We start from the raw sequence: 21,506 nt of genomic DNA on the forward strand, positions 1-21,506 counted from the left end.
ACTTTTTTTTCCTATGGAATACGAGCGTAGAATCAGATCAAGATTAGGACGACTAGTTGACCATACAATGCTTTTCGTTATGTCAAATCCTAAGAATAATTTAGGAGTAGCATACGATTCTAAATAACGGACTATAATATGCGACGCGGAAATGCAATATATCCTATCTCATGATCCCATTATATTCCGACTCTGTACTTCATGTCAGATAATGCAACAGTAATCCCTGATGTACTTATCTCTCCTCCCGATAAATGTACTTCGAAATATGATATATGTTAGGTACCCAGGCCAGGTATGTAAATCCACCAACGCAACACCTTTAAACATCCAATCCAGTCCAATCCTCATGACCAGTACCGATAAGTAAACTCGAAAAGAACGAAAACTCTTTTTCTCGATCATCATCCTCACCACTCACCACCACCCCAATCCCCACCGGAATAGTCCACCGCGCCAACCTCCATATAACTCGCGCTCGCATCGACGCTCACGCTCCCTTCCATCGTTGCCGCCGTCGTCATCATCGACATGTCGTCCACGTACCCCGTCTGGCTCATCATGTCGACGTTCACGTTCATGTTCATGCTCACATCGACGACCGCCGTGCTATCGATGTACGTCGCGTTCGCGTTCGCGTCCATGTAATTTGCATCCACCGCATATGATGATGTATCCGCATACATCGTCGTCGTGGTTATGGTGGGGTTGTCCGCGAACGCATTCATATCCGGATTCGCCCCCATGTCCATGTTCATGTTGGAAAAATCCACATACGTTGTCGCCTCGGAAAACACGCCGGCTTGCGCCGTGTTATCGGCATTGACCGTCGGATCCGTGTCCACGGCCGCCGCGAACGCGGGCGGTTGCGCGCTCGTCGTGTAGTTTGCTGCGCTCGCGGATGTGTTGTCCACATGCGAATTATCCGCGTAGTTCATATTCATTTGGGTCGTGTCTACTACTACTACTTGCGTCGTGTTGCTATTACTATCGACATTGCTATTGCTAATGCTGTTGCTGTTGTTGATGTAGTTGCTGTCGTCGACGTAATTCGCGTTCGTCTGCGTCGACTCGGCTATCGCCGTGTTGTTCTCGATGTTGTTGATCACCGTGTTGTTGATCATCATCGCGGTTTCCGGCTGCGGCGCGAAGTACGGTTCCGACGGAGCCGGAGCCGGCTGCGATTGCGCGGGGCCCGGCGCGGAATACGTCGGCTGGTCTTCGGGGGGGTATTCCGCGTTTGGCTGTTCGTTGTGGCTTGTGTAGCTTTGCTCGGCGTGGGCTTGCTGATGCGTTTCGGTATAAGTTTCTTGATGTTGACCGGAGTAGGATTCGTGGTGCGGCTCTGGTTGGTTCGTATGCTGCTGCTGCTGCTCAGTGTGTCCTTCACCCCCGTGGTACTGCTCGGACTGTCCTGTGTGATGCTGTTCTGACTGCCCCCCGTGTTGCTGCTCGGAATAGGTTTGATGCTGCGGCTCATGCTGGGGCTGGGGCTCGGGTTGTTGGGAATAATGCTGCTGTTCAGTAGGTGCTGCTTGATGCTGCTGAGCCACGGGAGCCGGCCCGTTGTTTTTACTTCCTGACAGGGCGGTTAAAGCGCCTCCGATGGTAGCGCCTATCGCTACATAAGCATCTGCAGTCCCTGGTGCTTGATACCCAGGCTGATTAAGGGGCATTATCTGATTAGGGTGGACTTGGTAGAGAGGTTGACCTGGAGGTCCCTGGAATACTGGCTGGTTAGGAAGTGTTTGGTATGCCGGTTGACCGAAAGCGGCGGGTTGTTGCATCTGCTGCTGAATTTGCGGTCGTTGCTGCATTTGCGAGAGTTGTGGTCGTCCGACTGGAGGTCGTGGGATCTGATAAGAGGTTTGTTGGTTCGTCATGTTTGGTTGCGCAGCATTATAATTCATCAGAGTTCCTGGTAAGCCAGGATTCTGGACCATAGGTGGCCGGCCCGGCGTCTGAACGCCAACAGGTTGTGAGCCCTGTTGTAGCGGAGGTCGATTCATGGCCTGCATCTGCGGAGATGCAATGTTCGCACCTTGGACGGTTTGTGTCTGGGGTGGCGCAGTATAAGCGTGCTGTAAACTTGGAGGCCGCTGTTGTTGGCCGCCTTGAAGCTGACCCTGGGGTTGGCCTTGATAGTTACTGTATATATTGTTCCCAAGAGCAGCGCCAGTTGTCCCGTTCATGCCCATTGATTCCGCGATTATTGCGCCTCCTATTGCCGCCGAAGACTGCTTTAAAGCAGGATTCTGCCAGGTCTTCTTAGCCCATTTTTTCATCTTCTTACCTGCGTCAGACAGTGCAGCGGCCGCTTGGGCTGAGGTGAACGGTTTACTCTGGCCGGATATTTGTGGGAAATTAGAATAAAGCCCAGGAGTTTGGGTTTGTTGTTGCTGCCCCTGGATCGGCGACTGTCCGGAAAATTGCTGTGAAATTGGGGATTGGACCCCATAAGACGCCGGTGACTGAGCATGGGCTCCATGTGTCATGTTAGCAACAACTTGTCCATTCTGTCCGTTCGATATTTGGTTAATACTATCAGGGCTTTGTGGAATATAGGTTGGGATATTTTGACCGTTTGCAGGTTGCTGGCCCGGTGCCCCCTGTATAGTTGGCCGAGGTTGTCCATGCTGCAATATCATTTGGGTCGGTTGGCCAGGTATTGGGCTTCCGGAAAGCTGCGAATGATTCCCATTCATCAATTGCGGCTGAGGGGGCCTTTGTACTGTTGCTTGTACTATCTGTTGGGGTCCAGCTTGCTGCTGGGTAGGGTACCCTAATGCCGTCTGCCCCTGGCCATGATGAGCTGGTGCTGTTGTAGCAGGCGCTGAATTGTTCGGTATGAAAGTAGGGGGCGATCCCATTTGAGAAGGCAGTGGAGTCACCTGCCCTGGAAGCATGGGAAATGGTTTCGAGCCTCCCGTAGTCGAAGGGCTAGGTGACTGAATAACCTGTTGGTTCGTAACCTGTTGAATTGTGGCTTGTTGATTCACTTGACTTTGAGATGTTTGCGCCATCGTTGGTCTTATAACCTGAGCCGTATTTTGATAAGTATTCTGATGGGTATACTGATGAGGCGTAGAAGTATTAGGCGGTCGATTTTGAGCCGCGACACTTTGCGCACTGCCATAAGTATGCGACGATGCAGAGGATGGCGGTCGGTTAAGGGAGGCAATCGAAGGAGCTGGTGACGAAACCTGGCTCTGTAACGGAGAGACGGGATTGGCTATAGGAGATGGTGACTGTGGTTTGTGTTGCCCTATAGCTATTCCCATCGCCGTATTCTGGTTCGGCTGTTGGTTCATGGTGTGCGGTGCTGGTGCTTGTTGGTTATTTTGGGGCCTTGGGCTAGAGGGTGAACTTGATGGTGGTCTCTGCGGATTAGATGAGATGGCATGTACAGTCGCCGGTTGATTCGAGAAACTTGCCGAAGGACCAACGAGGGACTGAATTGTAGCTGGCGTACCATGATTAGGTCTTTGAATAGGTGTCTGCGAATTATATGTGTTATTTATAACGACCTGGCCCTGCGCTTGCGTGTTAGATGAAGACATATGTGTCGTCGATGAGCCCTGAGAGACCTGAGGAGAGTTCTGCGATGACACTGATATTGAAGGTTTATGGTAGTTGTGTGTTTGGATGGGTTGTCCAGATGGCTTCAAAGGAGATCCTTGAGGTACTGTAGAAGGAGCCGGGACTTGTGCTGTAGAATTAGGCCCCGGTGATCCTATTGAGGGTGGACGTCCCTGTTGGGATGCAGGATGAGGCCGTACTGGAATACTGGCTAAGCCCATTGTAGCGCTAGCATTCCCGGAGCTCTGTGAAACTACTGGTTGAGACTGTGGTTTGTTCTGGGGGGCAGGTGAGCTTGGTATTGATCCCTGGAAACTAGTATTCAGCATCCAGTCCGGGCTTGCTGGCTTCTGGGGCCTAGATGTAGAAATCGGAGCAACTACAGGAATCGGCTCATCCACAGCAGAATGAGAATGCTCTAGAGGTTGGTGTGGCTTCTGGGTAGAGGCACCTTGGCCGTTTGGGACAGGGCTGGCTGTAACAGGGTTGTGAAGCTTGCTTTGCTCAGCGGTAGACCCTGTTGCGGCTGATATTTCCTGGGAAACTTGTATTCCGGGCCCGCCTATTTTTAGCAGAGATGGTGTATAAGACGAGGGCGGGTTCGGTAGCGTGTTGACCCGATGAGTACCTGGACGAGCCATGTCTGTATGCGACTTTGTTGGCCGCTGGTTTCCCGAAGTGCCATGCAAGTCATGATCAGGCCGCAGGACAGTTGGAATGGGCGATGGCTCAACTTCTGAGGGAGATGTAGATGTAGTAGTCGAAAGCCTAGGATCTGATGGCTTTTGAATACCGGGGTGATCAGAAATCTCCCCTGGGGATTCAACAGGCCGCGATAGCGAATGTCGCTTCTGGTCAATAGGACCAAGCTCTGTGTTTTGAGATTGAAGGACCGGTATACCCGACAGCGTGATAGAGTTTCTATTAGGATTCCTCGCTTCTTCGTTGGCAATTCTACTCGTTGGTTTCCACGTCTCATTTTCGTTATTCTCTAGATAAGTAGCCACTGGCCTTTGGGAGGCGATGACTTTCTGTTCTACCTGAGGGGGTTCCGTATTGATGTCATCTGCAGGTTTGGCAACTTTCTTCAGTGGCGGATAGGCAAATGAAGCTGAAACTAGGGGATATTCATCAACTGGTTCCATAGTCTGTACTGGATGTTGTACTGGCACCTTCTCTTTCCTTGGGCTTTTCTCGGTCGACAATTCCGCGATGCCATTACGGTGGACGTTGGATTTTGAAGGCGTTTGGGAAATCTGCGTAGCATCTAGTTCAATGGGAGCTAACTCCTCTGCGCATTTTGCTGTGTCACTGCTGGCCAGCTCAGAAATAAATCCTACGGGCGACCGTACTTGGGTAGATCCAAGTTCCGCCATGGGTGATGTTGACTCTGTGGTTATGTCGGTTGTAGTATTACTCTCATTACCTGCCGGGCTTATATCGTTAAGCCCAAAATACATAAAGTTATCTGGATCAAAATAGCCCGTAGCCCCCATATGATCATTCCCGTCGGTTAGGTTCGTCTTTCTGACATTACTGGTCTCGCTAACAGCGTTTTTCAGCGCGCCTTGATATTCGTCACCGAGCCCATTCTTTGGAGTCAGGTCGAGTGGCCCAAAACCTATGCCTACTAATTCGGGAAACTCGTCGCCCGGCCGCGGGAAATGGTATTGCGTGAGGCCGGTAGTCTTATAGCGATAGAACCACCGACTACCGTCGTAATCAGCCTCCCATCCTTCGGGAAGATTTGCCATCTTCAAACTCAGTGAAAGTTGAGAGCGAATAATCTCTTCCTAGTGAGGAAGAATAAGACTACCCAGGTAGGTACCTGTTTATGGTATATTCGATGCGGTAGAATCGATAATTAGTCGACGGAGAAGTTCGAAACAGTGTTGATTACATCAGGCTAAGCCAACCAGATCAGAGCGATGGCCGAGAACGTCTTCGTAAACAAATGACTTAAAGAAGGAAATTCAGATCTACCTCCAGCGGGAGGGAGAAATGAGAGAAATCATTCTCGGCAAAAAGTACAAAAGCCTGAGCTGACTTGTTGCCCGAAGTGGCTGAAGCCAGGTCACGAACTGCAAATTGCCTGGGTGGATTCACTTTAAGAGAGCGTATCATTCGAGGGGGCCTCTATATTCCCACGGCCTAGCATTATGCCTAGCCATTCTAGATGTTGGTTCATCGAATGGTGGCGTATAGCGTGCAGCAGCTGAATCTCGAAACCACCATTTTCGTAGTAGCTCGTCTTTGTGCCAAGAAAGCTGTCAATCTTTCATCGATATCCTACGAACATACAAGCTTTTGAAAGGGTCTAATAGGAAGCTATGTAAAGCTTTTAGAGAAGCCCTAAGAGCCTCAATATAATAGGATTTAAAGATAATTTTTATAAAAAACATAGATCAAACGAGATAGCCCAGATATATTCACTCAGGTTTTCAAGGTTCCGGGTTGAGGGTTCCATTCCATGTTCATGGTAACATCCACGTTTTCAGCTTGGGCAGGGGTCCCTAGCCGTCCACTCAAAGCTTAGGATAGACGACCACGCATACTTTAGCAGCACGTCCGACTCGACTCGAGGTTGCTATTGTCATCATCCCAAATTAGTTTTTTTTGGCAGCAGCAGAAGCCGTAAGCTTTACCAAATCATATTCTCTGAAATAGGTACCTATCCTGTTCAAGCAGAGTTGAATAGGCTCAGCCCGATTATATGCTCAAATGAATAATTAGAAGTCTTACCTAGATTAGTGTACGGTACTCGTAAATTCTCCGTCCCTTAGATACTCAAGATGCCAAAGATGACACTTGAAGACATGTTGCTAGAGCACGTACACTTGAGCACTTTGGATTATTATTATAGGCACCTAGAGGTAGTCATATAACTCGATACAACGAGGTAAAAAGATATCTTAGACTTGATGAAATGCACCATAACCAACATTATTTAACAATGAAAGACATTCGAAGACAAATGGGCACAGTAGGTTAATATAATATATATTCTTCGTGTTAAGTATGGCTATTAATTGTTAAATAACAATAATTTATTGGCTTGTATGGAAGCAAGAACCTGGTAACATCCAAATTGATTACCTCTTGCCTGCCTGTTGTTCCTTAAGTATTAATCTATCCACCAAATCCATATAATTATAATGAATATACCTGGTACTTCTGAGGCACTTAAACCATTTCTATTGAGAGATGATGCCTTGCTATGAATCTTATCAGATGTGTAGCATCGGAATAATAGACTTCCATAGATTGCCAATGTTTCTATACGCCTATATCACGGGGGAGAGTAAAAATTGGTGATAATTGATTTATTCACGCCCAGCGCTTCTAGCCCGTAAGGAATCTAGAGCATCTGTTTCGGAAAAAAAGGCATAACTAAAGTCTCGCATGAGATAAAATATCCTCCTCTCCGGTCTTTGCCTTCCGTCAGGAGACGAACGTGCCTATTCGCACGCTGAGACCCGTATGCATAAACATTAGGTACCCCGTGCTCAAAGCAAGCCAACTTTTGCTCCAAGTAAAAACGCTAACACCGACAGGCTCGAAGATCGCCGTTATATAGTACAAGATTAATCGGGGCTTCGACGTTAAGTCCCCCTTTTATAGCGACGCATCCGTAGGCGCTGATTCCTCCTCGTCTGGTTCTTCACCGTCTGGTTTCTCCCCGTCTGGTTTCTCCTCATCTAGTTCCTCCTCGTCCGAAGACTCCGGGTCGGAGGACAGCGGCCCAGACTTTCTGAGCTTGTCCATCATCTCGACGACGGCCTCTGGATTCATGACTATGTCTTTAATCTTCTCGAGCAGCTCTTCCGTGGGAGTCTCCGATATCGTTCGCCGAACGTCTGTCGCACTCACGCGTTTAGGATTCTCGCCAGCGAGGATAAAGCGAACCCATGAGTACTTGCGCTTAGGCCCGCCCTTACAGGACCGTGTCCCACTTATTCGACTCATATACCCTTGGTATAGCTTCTCGATATATTCAGGATCGGATCCTAGGCGCAGAACACAGGTTAGCTCGAGCCGATGAGATGAGAAATACCTAGCCCCTTGAAATTCCAACCTACTGTCTCCTGGCATTATAACTGCCAACGAGTCTATCAGCCAAGGTGGCATTTCCTCAGCCTTCTTGGGATATGTGCCCTCTGGAATATCAGGAGTTTGCCACGATTCATAGTTGACCAAGTCATGCAAAGTCCCATCCTCCTTGACAAAGTCCGCTTCTCTCCCGATGTCGCTGACGATCAGATTGGTAGAATCCCAGGGGCAATCAGTGACGTAGTCCTTTCCGATATGATCAGGTCCGCCCAAGTAGAGAAACTCGACATCAAAGTCCATCGTCATCTTCTTCTTGAACATATAGCAAAACGTGTCCCACCCGTCCGGGCACCAGTCGAATATCCAGAGCCAATCGTGGGGCCCATCATCTCCCCTCCACAGTCGTACTCGCTGGGCGTTGTCGAATGTCGCACTCCGGGAAAACTCCCTCCACGTGATTCTGTTGCCTATCGGGATGACGATCGCGGCGATCACGTTGAGGTCCTGACAGCCCGCGAAGGCGCAGTTCACCATGGCTTGGTGTGAGAGGTGTGGCGGGCTGAAAATTCCCGGGTACAAAAGGATTCGGTTAACCCGGCCCTGTCTGAGCTGTGGTCTGTAATGGCCTTCACCGTTGTTGAATATCGGGGTTCGCTTCTCGGGAGGAAAATCTTTAGGATAGTAACAGGCCTCAATGTACTCTGCCAAATCTGCTACCATCCTCGTCGGAGGTGGCGTCCGAGGAGGTGACGTCTCAGGGGAAGCCTCGGTAGTAACCGGTTGATCGGAATCTTCACTGCCAATGCTTTGAACAGTGACGAGTATCTCTTTAGACTCCAAGAGCTCTTTCTCATTGACCGATATGGATAGGGCGGGGAAGCCCTCCAGTTCGTTCTCGGCCATTTTATTACCTATTTCAACTGCTGCTTCCTCTGTGGATGGGCGGATTACAGCTCTGGGGCGAGATGAGTTATTCGATGGTTTTACAAATTTGCTTCCAAAGAAAAGAAAAACAATCTTACTGGGATGCTACTGTTCCCTTTATAGAGACAGAATGAGAATTTCGTAACTGGCCGTCGAAGTTACTGACACTGTCGTGAATGTGCTGTTGAATTCACAGTGCCAGAACGCACCACGTGCAGTCAGTGTTGACAGCTGTAAATTAGAATGATTGGCCATAAATTGTCTAGGTCCAAACCGTAAATCAATTCAATGGCTTGTAAGTCATATCATTATTCACTTACATACTGTCATTGTTACACCGCCTTGACTTCGCGACAGGCAGCCCTAGAGAATAGGAAATTCCAACGCGTATAAGCACCTGTATATACCTACCTATCTAAAGAACAGTATTCACTGTGCAATTGCTAGCCATTAGAGATGTGTTTTCACGACACATGACTCACATTAGGCAAAGCGAAGGCCTGTGGGCGCAAAGGCCGGATTCCATACTTTGATGCAACATGCTATTGAACTATAAAGGTGAAGCATACTTTGCATATGGCTTTCTCCGAACAACAACGGACAGCCAGTCAGCTCAATGGGGAAATATCTGGACGTCTCTACTGTGTTGTTAGATCCTTAATCCTTAAAGCCAGATTGGTAGCAAGAGGATACCTACCTAGGTACCTACCTTCTAAGGTATGTAGAAGCAATTGCCACACAATGAGAGATGTTTGAACCAAGATATACCTGAAAGCTTTAGACAACTTCACATTTACTCAATAGCTAATAAAAAGAGCTGATTTACTTACGGCTTCTTTCCGTTGGATTTTCAACTAAGCAAAAGAATCTACAACTTTTGCCCTGGCTAGAGGAGGAGTAGTTATGAAGCTACATATATGGCAGAGCAAGACAATCTCTTGCAAGTCCTACTACCTCTTTACCACGTGGAAACCCAACGGCGATCCCGAGAAAACATATCTGCATGTTTACCTACCTACCTAGGTACCTATCTAAAGGTAAGCATATAAACTTATCGTAAAGTGCCCGTCAGAGCGCATACGCAAAGCGCGGCCCGCAGACGACGAATAAACTTTTAAAAGGGAGGTTTAAATTGAGAGGGGCTCATTCGCATCCAGGCTGTCGGGACTGCGATCGCGATACGAAACACAGCCACGCGGAGTCCACCATGCGGTCTGGAACGCTGTTGTGCGTTCCTTGATCCGTACTTATTTCCGAATACAAAAGTTTAACCAATCAAGTTATTTGATTGTTACTTCGCATGTTGGTGGTTCTTGATTGCTATCAACACTGCCAACGTATTGACAGGATTATCCTGCGATGTGTGAATTAAGAAATAAATATTGTATCACAATTCTTGGACAGTAGTACGGTATTCGACTTGCACCGTCCAGACACCTACGCAAGCCATTAGCAGACACTGTATCTTAAATTTCTAACTTTGACATCATCACCGGTCGGTATTTTCCTTTCTCGTCTTACCAATCGAGAGGCCCATCACGTAGGCTGCAGATAAAATATTGATTCCCGACAAAGTCCGTTACTTTCAGCTGCAACGTGTCAGACTCTTTCTTATGCCCAGACGTTCCGCAGGGAAGCTCGGCGTAGATGACGACAGGCGACCCATTTCTGTGGCACGCACCCGTCCCACGAAAGCGACAACGACGGGTCCTCATGCAAAAGATCGTCGCTGGATCTCTTGTAAGAAAATGATCCCGGGACTCCACAATCGCGGGGTCGGCGTATTCGGCTCACGGAATGGCAGGTTAGTATAGAATAGTGTACGGAAGAGGGGATTGGAAGGAGGAGGTATTTCATGTTCGCTTATTTGATACTTTCATTATTTTTTATTAGTATAGCGCCTCTGCAAGAAATCTGCATCGAGCCGAACTAAGTAAGACACTGACGTCAGAGAGGACTTCAGCTTCAACCAAAATTCAACTAGAAAAAAAAGGTTCGATAAGGGTTTGTATCGCATTTGATGATAGGTACTTTATCATGCTTAATGGCGTAGCTGGTGTTTGACAGCAGCCAGCTTGGTGGTGGCATGTCTTGCGCTATTATTTCTATATATCCCGCATCGCTCTCATCAAAAGTGCGGTATATTGTGAATTAAATCATATCAGGATCTTACACTATTTTCTTGACACCGAATGTTGCAGCTCCGTTTGTCGATCACTTTGCGGAATTAAGGCGAAGGGGTTGGAGGTATGCGGTGAAAGACAGAGTTGGCTGCATATGCCTACGAACCTCCAACAGGGTTTGAATAAACGTTTTGAACTGTGGCTTCCTAGGCTTGCAGGACTTGCAGTTTGTTGTCTGATTAGGCATCTTGGCGTCATTCACCAATCGCGTAGCAGAAATATAGTCTAATCGGTCGAGCGCGAAGATCTTCGGGCTACCTCTTCAGGCTACTTCAGGCTTTCGCTCCCGCTGTTCCGCCAGGTTAGGTATTTTGTGTATAAGCCTAAGGCTGCCAGAGCCCCACTGCCCCTGCATTGATAAGTTGTGGGTGATAAGTTACTTATTGCTGGGATGTATGCATAGTGCATTTCATGATAATTTCATACCTTGACATTCAAACAGAATTGTACTTACATGTGATGGTTGTTCCTGTAGAGCCTTTTTATCGGACTTGATATATTCTCCTCGATTTGCATCTCCATTGTCGAGCCAAAAAATTCCCGTTGTGGCGACATTGCAGTGGATTCGAGGTTTGTGCACTCCATCGCCCCATAATGGAGTGACTACACTACATCACAAGAAGTACCTGTTGTGTGGAGTATACATAGTAGTTGCAATACTGTAGTATTAACTATTATAGTTAGTTAATCTAAACTTGTTTCTTGTTGTATGCACTAGATTACATCTGTCGATAGTTAGGTACTTAGGATACGATAAAAGCCCTCCATCTTCATAGGCTACCTAATATATTATGTAGTGTAGGTATTCACTTAAGGTACTTTAATGAGTCCATAAAGACTTACCTTCTTTGTCTTCAGTTTACCTTACTTTACCGGGTCAAATGTCGGCGTCTCCATGTACGATAGGAGTTATAAATAGATCGGATCTAGATCTCGTTGAAGAGTCCAATTATCCATCTGGTTTAATCTGAACAAGATAGAAATAAATGTCTTTTAATGCGCCAGGTACTACCAACATGCATTGTATTGTACTATGTATTCACATGCTTGCGGCCGAGGGTTGTATCACAACGGGGTACGTACACTTTATACGTACTATGTAGTATAACAGCCCTGGAGGTTTTAGGTAACGTTCTAAGAGATAGAGAAGTAGCTACCTACCGTCCCTCTTGCAAACTTCTTTATCTCCCATCGTAAAGCATTCATAGTGCTTGAAGACCCCCCCGGTCAATTTTAGTGACCCAATCTAGTGATGATTAGCCACTAGCGTAGCAGGTTGTCGTTTTTGCTTGAAGGCAAGGAACCCCCCAAGTCATGGATGTGGGTCAAAGGCTTCGCGCCATCTTGGAATCTTGAATATATCGATGATCATCTCCCGATAAAAAAAATTTCAAAAATTGAAGGGAACCACCAAAACTCGGTCTAATCCACTCATTTTAAGTCCCGAAGGCATAGCGTTACCTACCTCCTGGGTAGGTATATACATACATTCGTTTTCCGACCCAATTCCTATTATTTTAGTTAATTTGCCGAACCCTTCATTTACAATTCCACTTCTCTAGGAATCAGGGATTGTCCTAGGAGCATTCAGATCTAGACCACTTCATTGTGTGTATATTGATCTGTCACAGCAGCGTACTTGACGGTAGCTTCATCATTCGTTATTCGTCTTTTCAGCTTATGACAATTTCGGCTGCAGCGCATAATTATTACATCCCCTTCATTCGTGTTCAATATATATACCTTAGGTACCTAAGGTATATATATTCTTTCTGGTCCCATTCGACAAGATACCTCTGGATAGCTATATTCTCTTCAACATGCCTTATACAAACAACCAAAATGAGTTCGACGAGAAGGGTTCTCCTACCCTGACGCATGCCCCAACCGTCTCAGATACGGCTGATCAACCAGACAAGTACAACGAGAAGTTTCCCTCGGAACGACAAGACCATCTACAAGTTCCCGCCGAACCAAGTAGGATGCCAACAGATCATTTATATATGTCAGATACTGAATCTAGGGACCAAGCTACTCGACTAGGTGACGACCTCACGCTCCTTCAGGCGGAGCAGACTGTTAACCATCAGGAATCGACCGATCTTCGCCGCGCTTACTCAAAACCTCGTAGTCATGAACCCGAGGGAGAGGATGTGTTTAACCAATCCGCCCAAACTTCTCCTCTGCTACCCGAGCATCCTAATCACCTTAACAAAGTCTTCAAGGGGATTAAGGGCTTACCTCGCATACTTCGATATTTCTTGTACAGCTTACCCAATGCGATTATTTTACTAATCCCCATATTACTCGGGAGGTTCACGCCAAAGGACCAGCAGGCTGTCATTGGAGGGCCAGGAGGTGTCGACTTGATGTGGTTTGGCATTTGGCTCGAGGTCGTTTGGCTATCCCTTTGGGCGGCGAGGATAGTTACCTCCATTCTACCGTTTGCCGTGGGCATCGTGGCTAAGATCCTAGGCTCAGGATACTCTAAGAAATGGAGGGAGGTGGCCCGTCAACTGGAATTGCATACCGCGCTGTTCCTCTGGATGCTTGCCGTACTGATCTCGCACTATCCAATCCTCAACAACCACAAGGTCAAAGCTAAGGTGCCCGAAGAGGCTGACACAGAATATCCATTTATCAACTGGATCGATGTTGTCTACAAGGTTATCGTCGCATTGTTTGTCATGGCAATTTTGAATTGGGTTGAGAAGATCGTCATACAATGGATTGCAGAATCTTTTCATCGACGAACATACTCGTCGCGAATTGAGACGAATAAGCAATGTATCGCGTGAGTTACACCTTCACGCCTTCACTTACTAGTATACGTCGCTAACCAACACGTCCTCAGATATTTGGTTCACTTGTACGAGTATTCCAAGGATAAACTGGTTTCGGAAGCATCTGTTATGGATAACCAGGGCTCAGGCTCCGGCGCAAGAACCCCCTTGGCTATGTTTTCTAACAATGCTCGAGATACCATCGCAAAAGTCGGCGATATTGCCAACCGTGTGGCAGGTGATTTTACTGGACGTGAAGTCAAGCTCAGAAATCACCCGCGGAAGGTTGTATCCGAACTGCTCCGTAACAGCAATTCCGCTCAAGTCCTAGCTAGGCGTCTCTTCCGCACGTTCGCCAAACCCGGTGCCGACGTCTTAACACCGCAAGATTTGAACCCAGCTTTTCCTACTATGGACGATGCAGAGGCCGCCTTTTCAGTGTTTGACCGTGATTTGAACGGAGACGTGTCAATGGACGAACTTGAAATATTCTGCGACGAGGTTCATAGAGAGAAAAAGGCCATCGCCGCTTCCCTCAAGGACTTGGATTCCGTTATTACAAAACTGGACCGAGTTTTCTTTTTCATCATCTTCATTATTGCCGTGATCGTTTTCATTTCGATTATTTCTGCTTCGACAGCAGCAGCTCTGGCCTCTGCCGGTACCGCCGTTCTGGGTCTTGCATGGGTACTACAAGCTACAGCCCAGGAGTTTCTGCAGTCCATCATTTTCGTTTTCGTCAAGCATCCGTTTGACGTTGGCGACCGAGTTACCATATATGGCAACACTGGATCATTAATGAGGGGCGATGACTACTATGTGACGGAAATATCCTTGCTCTACACCGAGTTCAAGAAGATGCAAGGCCATATTGTCCAGGCACCTAACTCCCTACTTAACACGCTATTCATTCTCAATCACCGCCGCAGTGGGACACTGGCTGATGTGTTCGAGCTTCGAATGAAATATGGTACTCCGTCTAGCGTTATACAAGAGTTGGAGGCTCGAATGACGGAATACGTCCTAGACAACAAGCGCGATTTTACTAGCAAGGTCCTCACGGAGCTTGTAAGTTTCGAGGACGCATACTGCATGACGGTCAACTTTATCTGCTTCCATAAGACAAGTTTTCAGAATGAGTTGACCCGTCTCACCCGGCACAATAAGTTTGCCATCGAGTTGATGAACCAGATGGTAGCTCTCGGCATTGAACAGCCCCGTCGGCAGTTCCAAATTTCTGGACAAGACTGGCCCGTCTTCCAAACTAACATCCAACCTCCGTCTTACGAGGAGCGTATGCCTACTGTAAATCCAGAAATATTGACTGCTACTCGTCGACGCGCCAATTCACACGCCCACGATACTACGGGTGACATTTTTCAAGATGTATTCGTGGCCCGTAAGCCGAGTATTTCGGCTGTCAACCACCCCCCACGTATTAACGAGGAGCTCGCTGAATCTAGCGGTTCCATTATTGGCAGCAACTCGCACCTGGAAAAGCTGCCTTCTAATGGAAGCGGCGGCCGTAGCAGTCATCGGAATATGTTTGGGCGAACGATGACGTTGAGGAAGAGTATCGACCGTTCGGAACGAGATAGGGATATGGTGTGAAGAAGAAATGGGGGTAAACCTGAAAGAAACATTTCTTCAACCTTTAATGACTTTACGGGAAATATTAATATCTTTTCTTCTGAGCAATACATAAATTGGAGCAAGACAAGGTATAGACTGGTCGTATACCCATTCAGAATTGGCTACTTAGACAAAGATGTAGATAGTTGACTGGGTTAGACAACAGTCTTGTTGCAGTGGGGTTGATAATCTAACGTACATTACGAGATGATTTATGCGACGTGAAATCCTAAGTCCCAGCCACTGCGCCAATATTCAGTTCTTCAAGTTAAGATATATAAGCCAAACAGATGTATATGCGAGATGGTATATAAAGTGTCAAGATCATAACGCAATATCCACCAAGTATCACCGCCTATTTAAATTTTCAAAAAGATAGCTTTCGTATATCCCATCGCCATGGCACATATTTGCACCTGTTGTACACGTATTCTTTACATTCCCTATCAGTCCCCACATCAACCTGCCCCTTTCTCAATGCAATGGCACCTGCACCTACACCTACGGGTATCTCTACAATAGCGACCAGTTCCGATTCGAGACAGAAAAAAAAAAATAAAAAAATAAAAAAAAGCTTGGTTGGCTTTAAATGCGCTAGGAAAGGTTTCATGGTGTCGTGAAGAAGTCGCCGCAGCAGTGTATATAAAATAACAAGAAATCATTATGTCGTATGAGCTGTCCACGGATGGATGAGGAGATAATAGTAACGACGACAGCCCATTTTTCTTTGCCAATTCGGTTTAGATAACTGATTCATTTCTTTTCTCTTCTCTTTTTCCCCTTCTTGAATTCTTTCGTCTCTTTCTTTCTGCTTTAATACCCCGTTCCGCTGCTAATCATGTTTCACCAAGCACCAAGCACCAAACACCAGGGGCGTATATCCTATCCTGTGCTAATAACGCACGCCATTTCCAAGTAGAAAAAAAAAGAAATAATAGTACCGAGTGATTTATGACGTGGCCTCTCTTAATGCCATTGACTATATCCATTTTTCTCGATCTCTGATTACCATGCCCCCTTAACTTCCTCCCTTTTCATGAAAATTGTCAGGAATGTCCAAGTCCTGAAACCCTGCCCTCAACCATTGCCATAAAGCTCGCAATGTCGGAAAGGTGCTCGTCAGCATCTACAAGAGAGCTAGTTTTTACCTCTCCACTTTTGGCGCGCTTTGTATTGATCGGTGAGCCGCCTCCATTTATAGGTGATCCTTCAGTTATGCGACGTTTACGTTTCTGACTTCGGGTATCTGAGAGCGAACTGCTACTGATTTGGCTTACTTGTAAGTCATCAGGTCGGATTTGTGGAGAAGATGGACTGGTTAATGCCAGCGGCGGCGGTGGCGACTGGCTAGGAGGCGCTTCTTCAGCAGCTGGTAATCCATAATCTCCAAAGCCGGGGATTCGTTTTCCTTCGCGTAACATAGGTAGTGCTATTGACTCGTGTAAGAACTCGCCGTTCGGCATTCGGACAAGGCCCCTAGCCTTCAAAGTCCAATATGGATCTGCGACTCTCGATCGGGATTTTGATACTCGACCGGTATTGTAGCCAAGACTCGAGCGATAACTCGAGCTAAAAGTTGAGTTGCGAAGGCTTCCTGTTGATGTGGACATGTTATCATCAGCAGAACCGCGACAGCGAGCTCTAAGCATCGCTGTTTTCGATCCTTCTTTATACATCTTCGGTTCTGGTAACTCCTTCAGCCGATTGACTCCACGCGCAATCCGATTCTTGTTTTCAGTGCGCAATCGCATCTTTCTCTCCTGAAGCAGATCTGCATCGGTTTCGGGATCGTAATCTCTAGCTACATATCGAGCTGCAGCTCTTCCATCCTTCACTCCGTTGAAAACACCGGTCGCAAGCAGTGCTTCTTCGATGCTTCGCGACCGCGATTCTGGACTGGATGATTGAACGCCTAGTCGAGTTGGAGTGGCTGTTTTTCTTCGCCCCCTCCACTCAAGGTTCAGTCCAGTTGACGCTCTTAGTTGGGCCGTTTCGTCAACCCTCTGCTGGCTTCTCCTCAGCATCGAATCGGTCGTCTGCTGAACGATTCTCTCCTGCTCCTCCTTCGCAGCGCGTTCACGTTTTGCTATATTTTCAGGCAATCTCCATTGTCTCGCCTTCTCTTTTTCTTCATTCATACGTCTAATGCGTTGCCGTTTACGGAAACCATCGTGCCAACGCAAAAAGTATTTGACTTTGAGTCTACTTTCTCTGAAGTGCCGTATTTGGGCGTTGATCTCTTCTTCTTCCTCTCTTCGTATACGTTCCTTTTCGGCTGTGTGAAACCCATCCCAAACAGTCTTCAAAATACTGGCAACCGCAAATTCTTGAAGCTGTGATTCCATCAAACCTCTATCCGCACAAACAAACCAACGAGTAAAGTCGCCCATCAGATCCTTTTTGGTTACACTAGGAGGACCGGGAATGCTTGTAGAAAGGGGCTGTTGTTGTATAAGTGTAAGGTTTGGGGACGGCTGTGGAAAAATTGATGATTGGCTCGCAGCGAAAGGTTGTTCATTAGTTTTTAAGGTACCCAAGGATGAGCTATTTGTGAGAGGCGATGGGGTAGAAAAGGGGACGAAAGATGGGGGTTGAACCGCATTACTGATAGGCTCTGATGAACCAAAGGGCCTTGATACTGACTCTGGGGCAGCGGATGAACTAGAGGATGTAGAGGGTTGCGGTCGATCTTTGTTTGATGATTCGGAAGCCTTCGCTCTAACATTCACCAAAACAGATGGAGTTGGTGGAATCGATAGGTTTTTGTCGCTGTTAAGAAAGCCAAAGAAGTTTGGATCTGAGGCGCTTTTAGTGGAAGGGGCTGCCTGTATTGCCGAAACATTGTTTTCGATTACAGCCTTCTCAGGATTTGGTTCTGGGCTCTTCCCTACAAGGGGGCCAGCCTCCTTAGCAGTAACCCCTAGTTGCTTTTGCACCCAAGAGATAGATGTTGGGTCAATGTTCCCTGCCTTTGTAATGAGAGGAGTCGTGGAGTTATCACCTTGTCCGAAGAGCGAGCTGGTCTGCTGTTCCTTCTGAAAAGAGTCGGTGGTTTCGGTCCTAGAGACTACGGCAGGTTGGGTAGAGACCGTAGTGAAAGAAGCATCTCGAGAAATAGACGTTGTGCCAGAAACTTTTGGCAAGAGAGGTTGCTTTAAAGGGACAGCAGTCGTCGACATGGTAGCAGTGGGATTTCCGAAAATTTGCGGCGGGGAAGGCTTTACTTTAGCCAGAAGACCGGAGGGTGGTGTAAGCCCACTACCTTCTTTCTGACGGTCAAGTCTTTCGGAACTCTGGTGCTCTTGGCGGTTGCTATTTGCTAGGGGTATGTTCTGCGAGTCGCTAACAAACAAGCTTTCCTCGGAGGATTCGTCTGAGCTAGATATTGCCGCAACATTCTCTTCGAAGACAGTTGTACGGATTACTTCCGGGAAAGGTCGGCCGGAACGTTTACGTTCCACAATGTCTCCCGAAAAGGAATGCCGTATTCGAGCATCGGTATACTCAGTATTTGGAGATAGAATAACATATCCATCTTCGTGAAACTGAAAACCGTGCTTTTTGAAGAATTCAACTGCCTCTTCTTCAGTGTCGGTCTGCAAGTATTGCTTTAGGATAGACGGATGTAGGTCTTTAGGACCATATCGGGGCCGCGAGAACGATCTCCTAAGAACTTTCAATATCCCCTTTCGGACATCGTTGAAATGTATCTCGGCGAAGCATGCCATAGTATACGAAACGCTCGGGTGGGCAATAAGCTTGAAGAATATCGAGATTGCGTCGATAGCTAGTGGGCTGTACGTCTCTGGATACAGGGGGCCCTGCAGTTTTCGGATATTGTCGATACATTGAACGATGGCTATTGCCGATTTGATTCCATCGGCATTCCCAAACCGCATATCCCAGCCTTCTATTCTTTCCATAAGTCCCGGATTGTGGGCATTAAATACTATAAAATACCCCCGGAACTCGGGCTCGTTTTTGCACTTGATCCCCTGATGTGCACAGTCGTCGTATACTTCCATTAGGGAGATCAAGGTCTTGCTTAGTTGCTCAACTTCCTGTTGCTCTGAAAAGTCTGCGGGAGCAGAGCCACCCCGAGAGAGTAAATGAAGCGACGTAACGTGGAAACGAGCGATGGTCTCGAGGCAATAGATTTGATCTAGTATCTCGTCAGGGGTCATGGCATACTTCTGAAACGAGAAGTCTATTCGAATAGCTCGAGTTCGGTCCCAGAGGAAACTATGTCGTTGCGGTAGCATGTCGTCCGACGAAACAAGGTCGATCAAGTAATCTAAGGTACGGCAAAGAGTCCGGACGGATCGCACATCCATAGGGAGAGGTGCGTCTTGACCCGCAGCCGAACGAGCGAGTCGCTTAACCATAAGTGAGGGTATCGCAACAAGGTCTCCATTCTCATCAGTACCCTTCTCCGGTCCTCTGATATCGTGCTCGACAATACGAGTTACTTGCTCCCACTCAGGACACATGTCCTCGCAAATTCCCTTAAACACAAGTGCCTCGTCGAGCCTTCGCTTCTTGTCCGGATCATCGATTAGACCAGCTCGTGTGAGCGATTTCCGTGCCCTTTCCCGGTAAGCCTTGTAAGTTTCGCGGAAACGTTCTATAGCCTGACGTTGTGCAAAACTACCTGGATTTTCAGGCCATTGTGGTGGCCTGATTTTATCCTTTGCTAACTGATTTCGAATCTTTTTAGCGAATTCATCTCGGTCTTGGCTAGATTTTGGGTTCCCCGGCACGTCTTTTCCAGTAGGTGTGTCCTTCTTATTGCCCTGGGCGGGTGAACGAGATCGATTACGACCCTTTCCTGCGGCTGGCGATCCTCGTGATAACTTGTTCCCCCCCTGGATATCATCATCACCTTTTCGCTTGCCATTGACTTGTTTTGTAAGTGTCGAGGTATTAGCCGGTGCGGGTTTGGTAGTTTGTGTCTGTTTTGGCCACGCCGGCTGAACGTATTCGGAAGCTTCCCCTTGGCCATTCAGACTGGTCGTAGCTGAGGTTTGGCTCTCGCTGGTAATCGTTGGTAATCGTTTCGAAAAGGGATTCGGTTTTAAGGAGCTGCTGTTGGATGCTATCTGCTTAGACTTAGATTTCCGTGTGAAACCAAATTGGTTCATTAATTCGACCTTGGGATTTGTATTTTGTTGACTAAAAGGCGAAGGCCGCACATCCGTCCCATTGGCTGTCGGCTTCGCTGAAAAGGGGTTGCTCACGTTAGAGGACTGCGCATTACCATGGCCACCGAATGGGTTCGGTTTGGGTTGAAAAGGAGAAGCGGTTGAGTGGCTATTCGTATCTATAGCAGAATCCGTATGATTCTTCTCGAAGGGATTTTTCATATTAGTTGGCATGCGGAAATCTTGGTGCTGCCCCTCGGCCATCTGACTTAGAGTCTGCAGCATGGAAGGATTCGACGAGGAAGGCTGAGCAGCGTTGGCTAGGAAAGGATTTGGCGTGGGTGCGCCGCTGGTCTGTCCTTGTAAAAACGGGTTGGCCTTGGGGGGAGCGAACGGGTTGGGTGGCGGCGTAGACATTGTATTGGCGAATGCTATAATTCGAGAAATAGAGTCAGTGGTCTTCAAACATCCTCACAAGCCCTCCTTCCGTTGATATCATATCTCGTGTTCCGGTACTTCATCTTTATCCATCGCCTGGTCCATTTATCTTTATCCAGTCCAGTGCCAGTATGGATTCGAAAGTCGTTCAGATTCATCGGGATTCACTCGTAACGGGGATAGCTTTTATCGTCGGGGAAGGAAAGCCATTCTACTTACGGTTGCTAGGCGGGTTCGGCGCTTGGCCGACTCCCCAGCTACCCTGCCTCTGGGGATTAAGCATTGCGCTTCGCCGCCGGGTCTAGTGTTTTCGTTGTCATGAGTAGTGAGATGCGATTGAGGTTGACCGAGAACGGGGGTTGCAAAGTAGGGAAGACGGTGGGGGGGGGGTTGAAGAATGGCTTTAGGGAAAGACACAAAGAACGAGCCGTCCTCGTGCGCGCAAGATACTGCTCAGATAAGAAGTGCAGACAAAGGGCATGCACAGGTCGAAATGAACATGCAAGAGGGGCTGGTGCTAGAGAGACTTCGATGTGGTAGGTAATAGTAAATTAAGAGATGTGGAGAGAGGGTAGTTTGTGCTTTTAGAAGTGCTGAATTTTATTTGGTAAAACGATTGATGATGTTGCGATCGCCGACGCGGCGCGGCATTGGAGTCTGCAAGCGGAAGTTGGGGATTCCTGCCCGACTTGACCGCTCTAAGCTTATCTGTAAGTGACTTAGCCCGCTTAGGTACTTGGATACAAGGTAGCTATCTGAACGTGTCAGGTAACGTG

General features: G+C 47.5%; 4 protein-coding genes across 4 annotated transcripts; 1 reads left to right on the forward strand and 3 right to left on the reverse strand.

Moving 5' to 3' along the window:
• Window position 1: 1 nt before the first annotated feature.
• Window positions 2-5,436, reverse strand: F4812DRAFT_310715 (uncharacterized protein). Its single transcript, XM_047931340.1, has one exon. It carries the CDS (start codon window positions 5,331-5,333, stop codon window positions 411-413), a length of 4,923 nt encoding a protein of 1,640 aa, XP_047792353.1. The 5' UTR covers window positions 5,334-5,436; the 3' UTR covers window positions 2-410.
• Window positions 5,437-7,194: 1,758 nt separating this feature from the next.
• On the reverse strand, window positions 7,195-8,532 carry F4812DRAFT_457437 (uncharacterized protein; the record flags this gene model as incomplete). Its single annotated transcript, XM_047937168.1, has 2 exons — window positions 7,195-7,586; window positions 7,659-8,532. The coding sequence occupies 2 exons, from the start codon at window positions 8,530-8,532 to the stop codon at window positions 7,195-7,197; spliced, it is 1,266 nt and encodes a 421-aa protein (XP_047792354.1).
• Window positions 8,533-11,868: 3,336 nt separating this feature from the next.
• On the forward strand, window positions 11,869-15,324 carry F4812DRAFT_310876 (uncharacterized protein). The gene is made up of 2 exons (XM_047931342.1): window positions 11,869-13,530; window positions 13,591-15,324. The coding sequence occupies exons 1-2, from the start codon at window positions 12,557-12,559 to the stop codon at window positions 15,128-15,130; spliced, it is 2,514 nt and encodes an 837-aa protein (XP_047792355.1). The 5' UTR covers window positions 11,869-12,556; the 3' UTR covers window positions 15,131-15,324.
• Window positions 15,325-15,979: 655 nt separating this feature from the next.
• F4812DRAFT_310888 (SAC3/GANP/Nin1/mts3/eIF-3 p25 family-domain-containing protein) lies at window positions 15,980-21,367 on the reverse strand. Its single transcript, XM_047931343.1, has 4 exons — window positions 20,950-21,367; window positions 20,389-20,723; window positions 17,795-20,250; window positions 15,980-17,647 (listed from the first exon to the last, which is right to left on the reverse strand). Exons 1-4 carry the CDS (start codon window positions 21,011-21,013, stop codon window positions 16,198-16,200), a joined length of 4,305 nt encoding a protein of 1,434 aa, XP_047792356.1. The 5' UTR covers window positions 21,014-21,367; the 3' UTR covers window positions 15,980-16,197.
• Window positions 21,368-21,506: the final 139 nt, after the last annotated feature.

This window comes from Daldinia caldariorum, assembly GCF_022478825.1.
Source record: "Daldinia caldariorum strain CBS 122874 unplaced genomic scaffold F4812scaffold_4, whole genome shotgun sequence".
NCBI classification, from domain to species: domain Eukaryota; kingdom Fungi; phylum Ascomycota; class Sordariomycetes; order Xylariales; family Hypoxylaceae; genus Daldinia; species Daldinia caldariorum.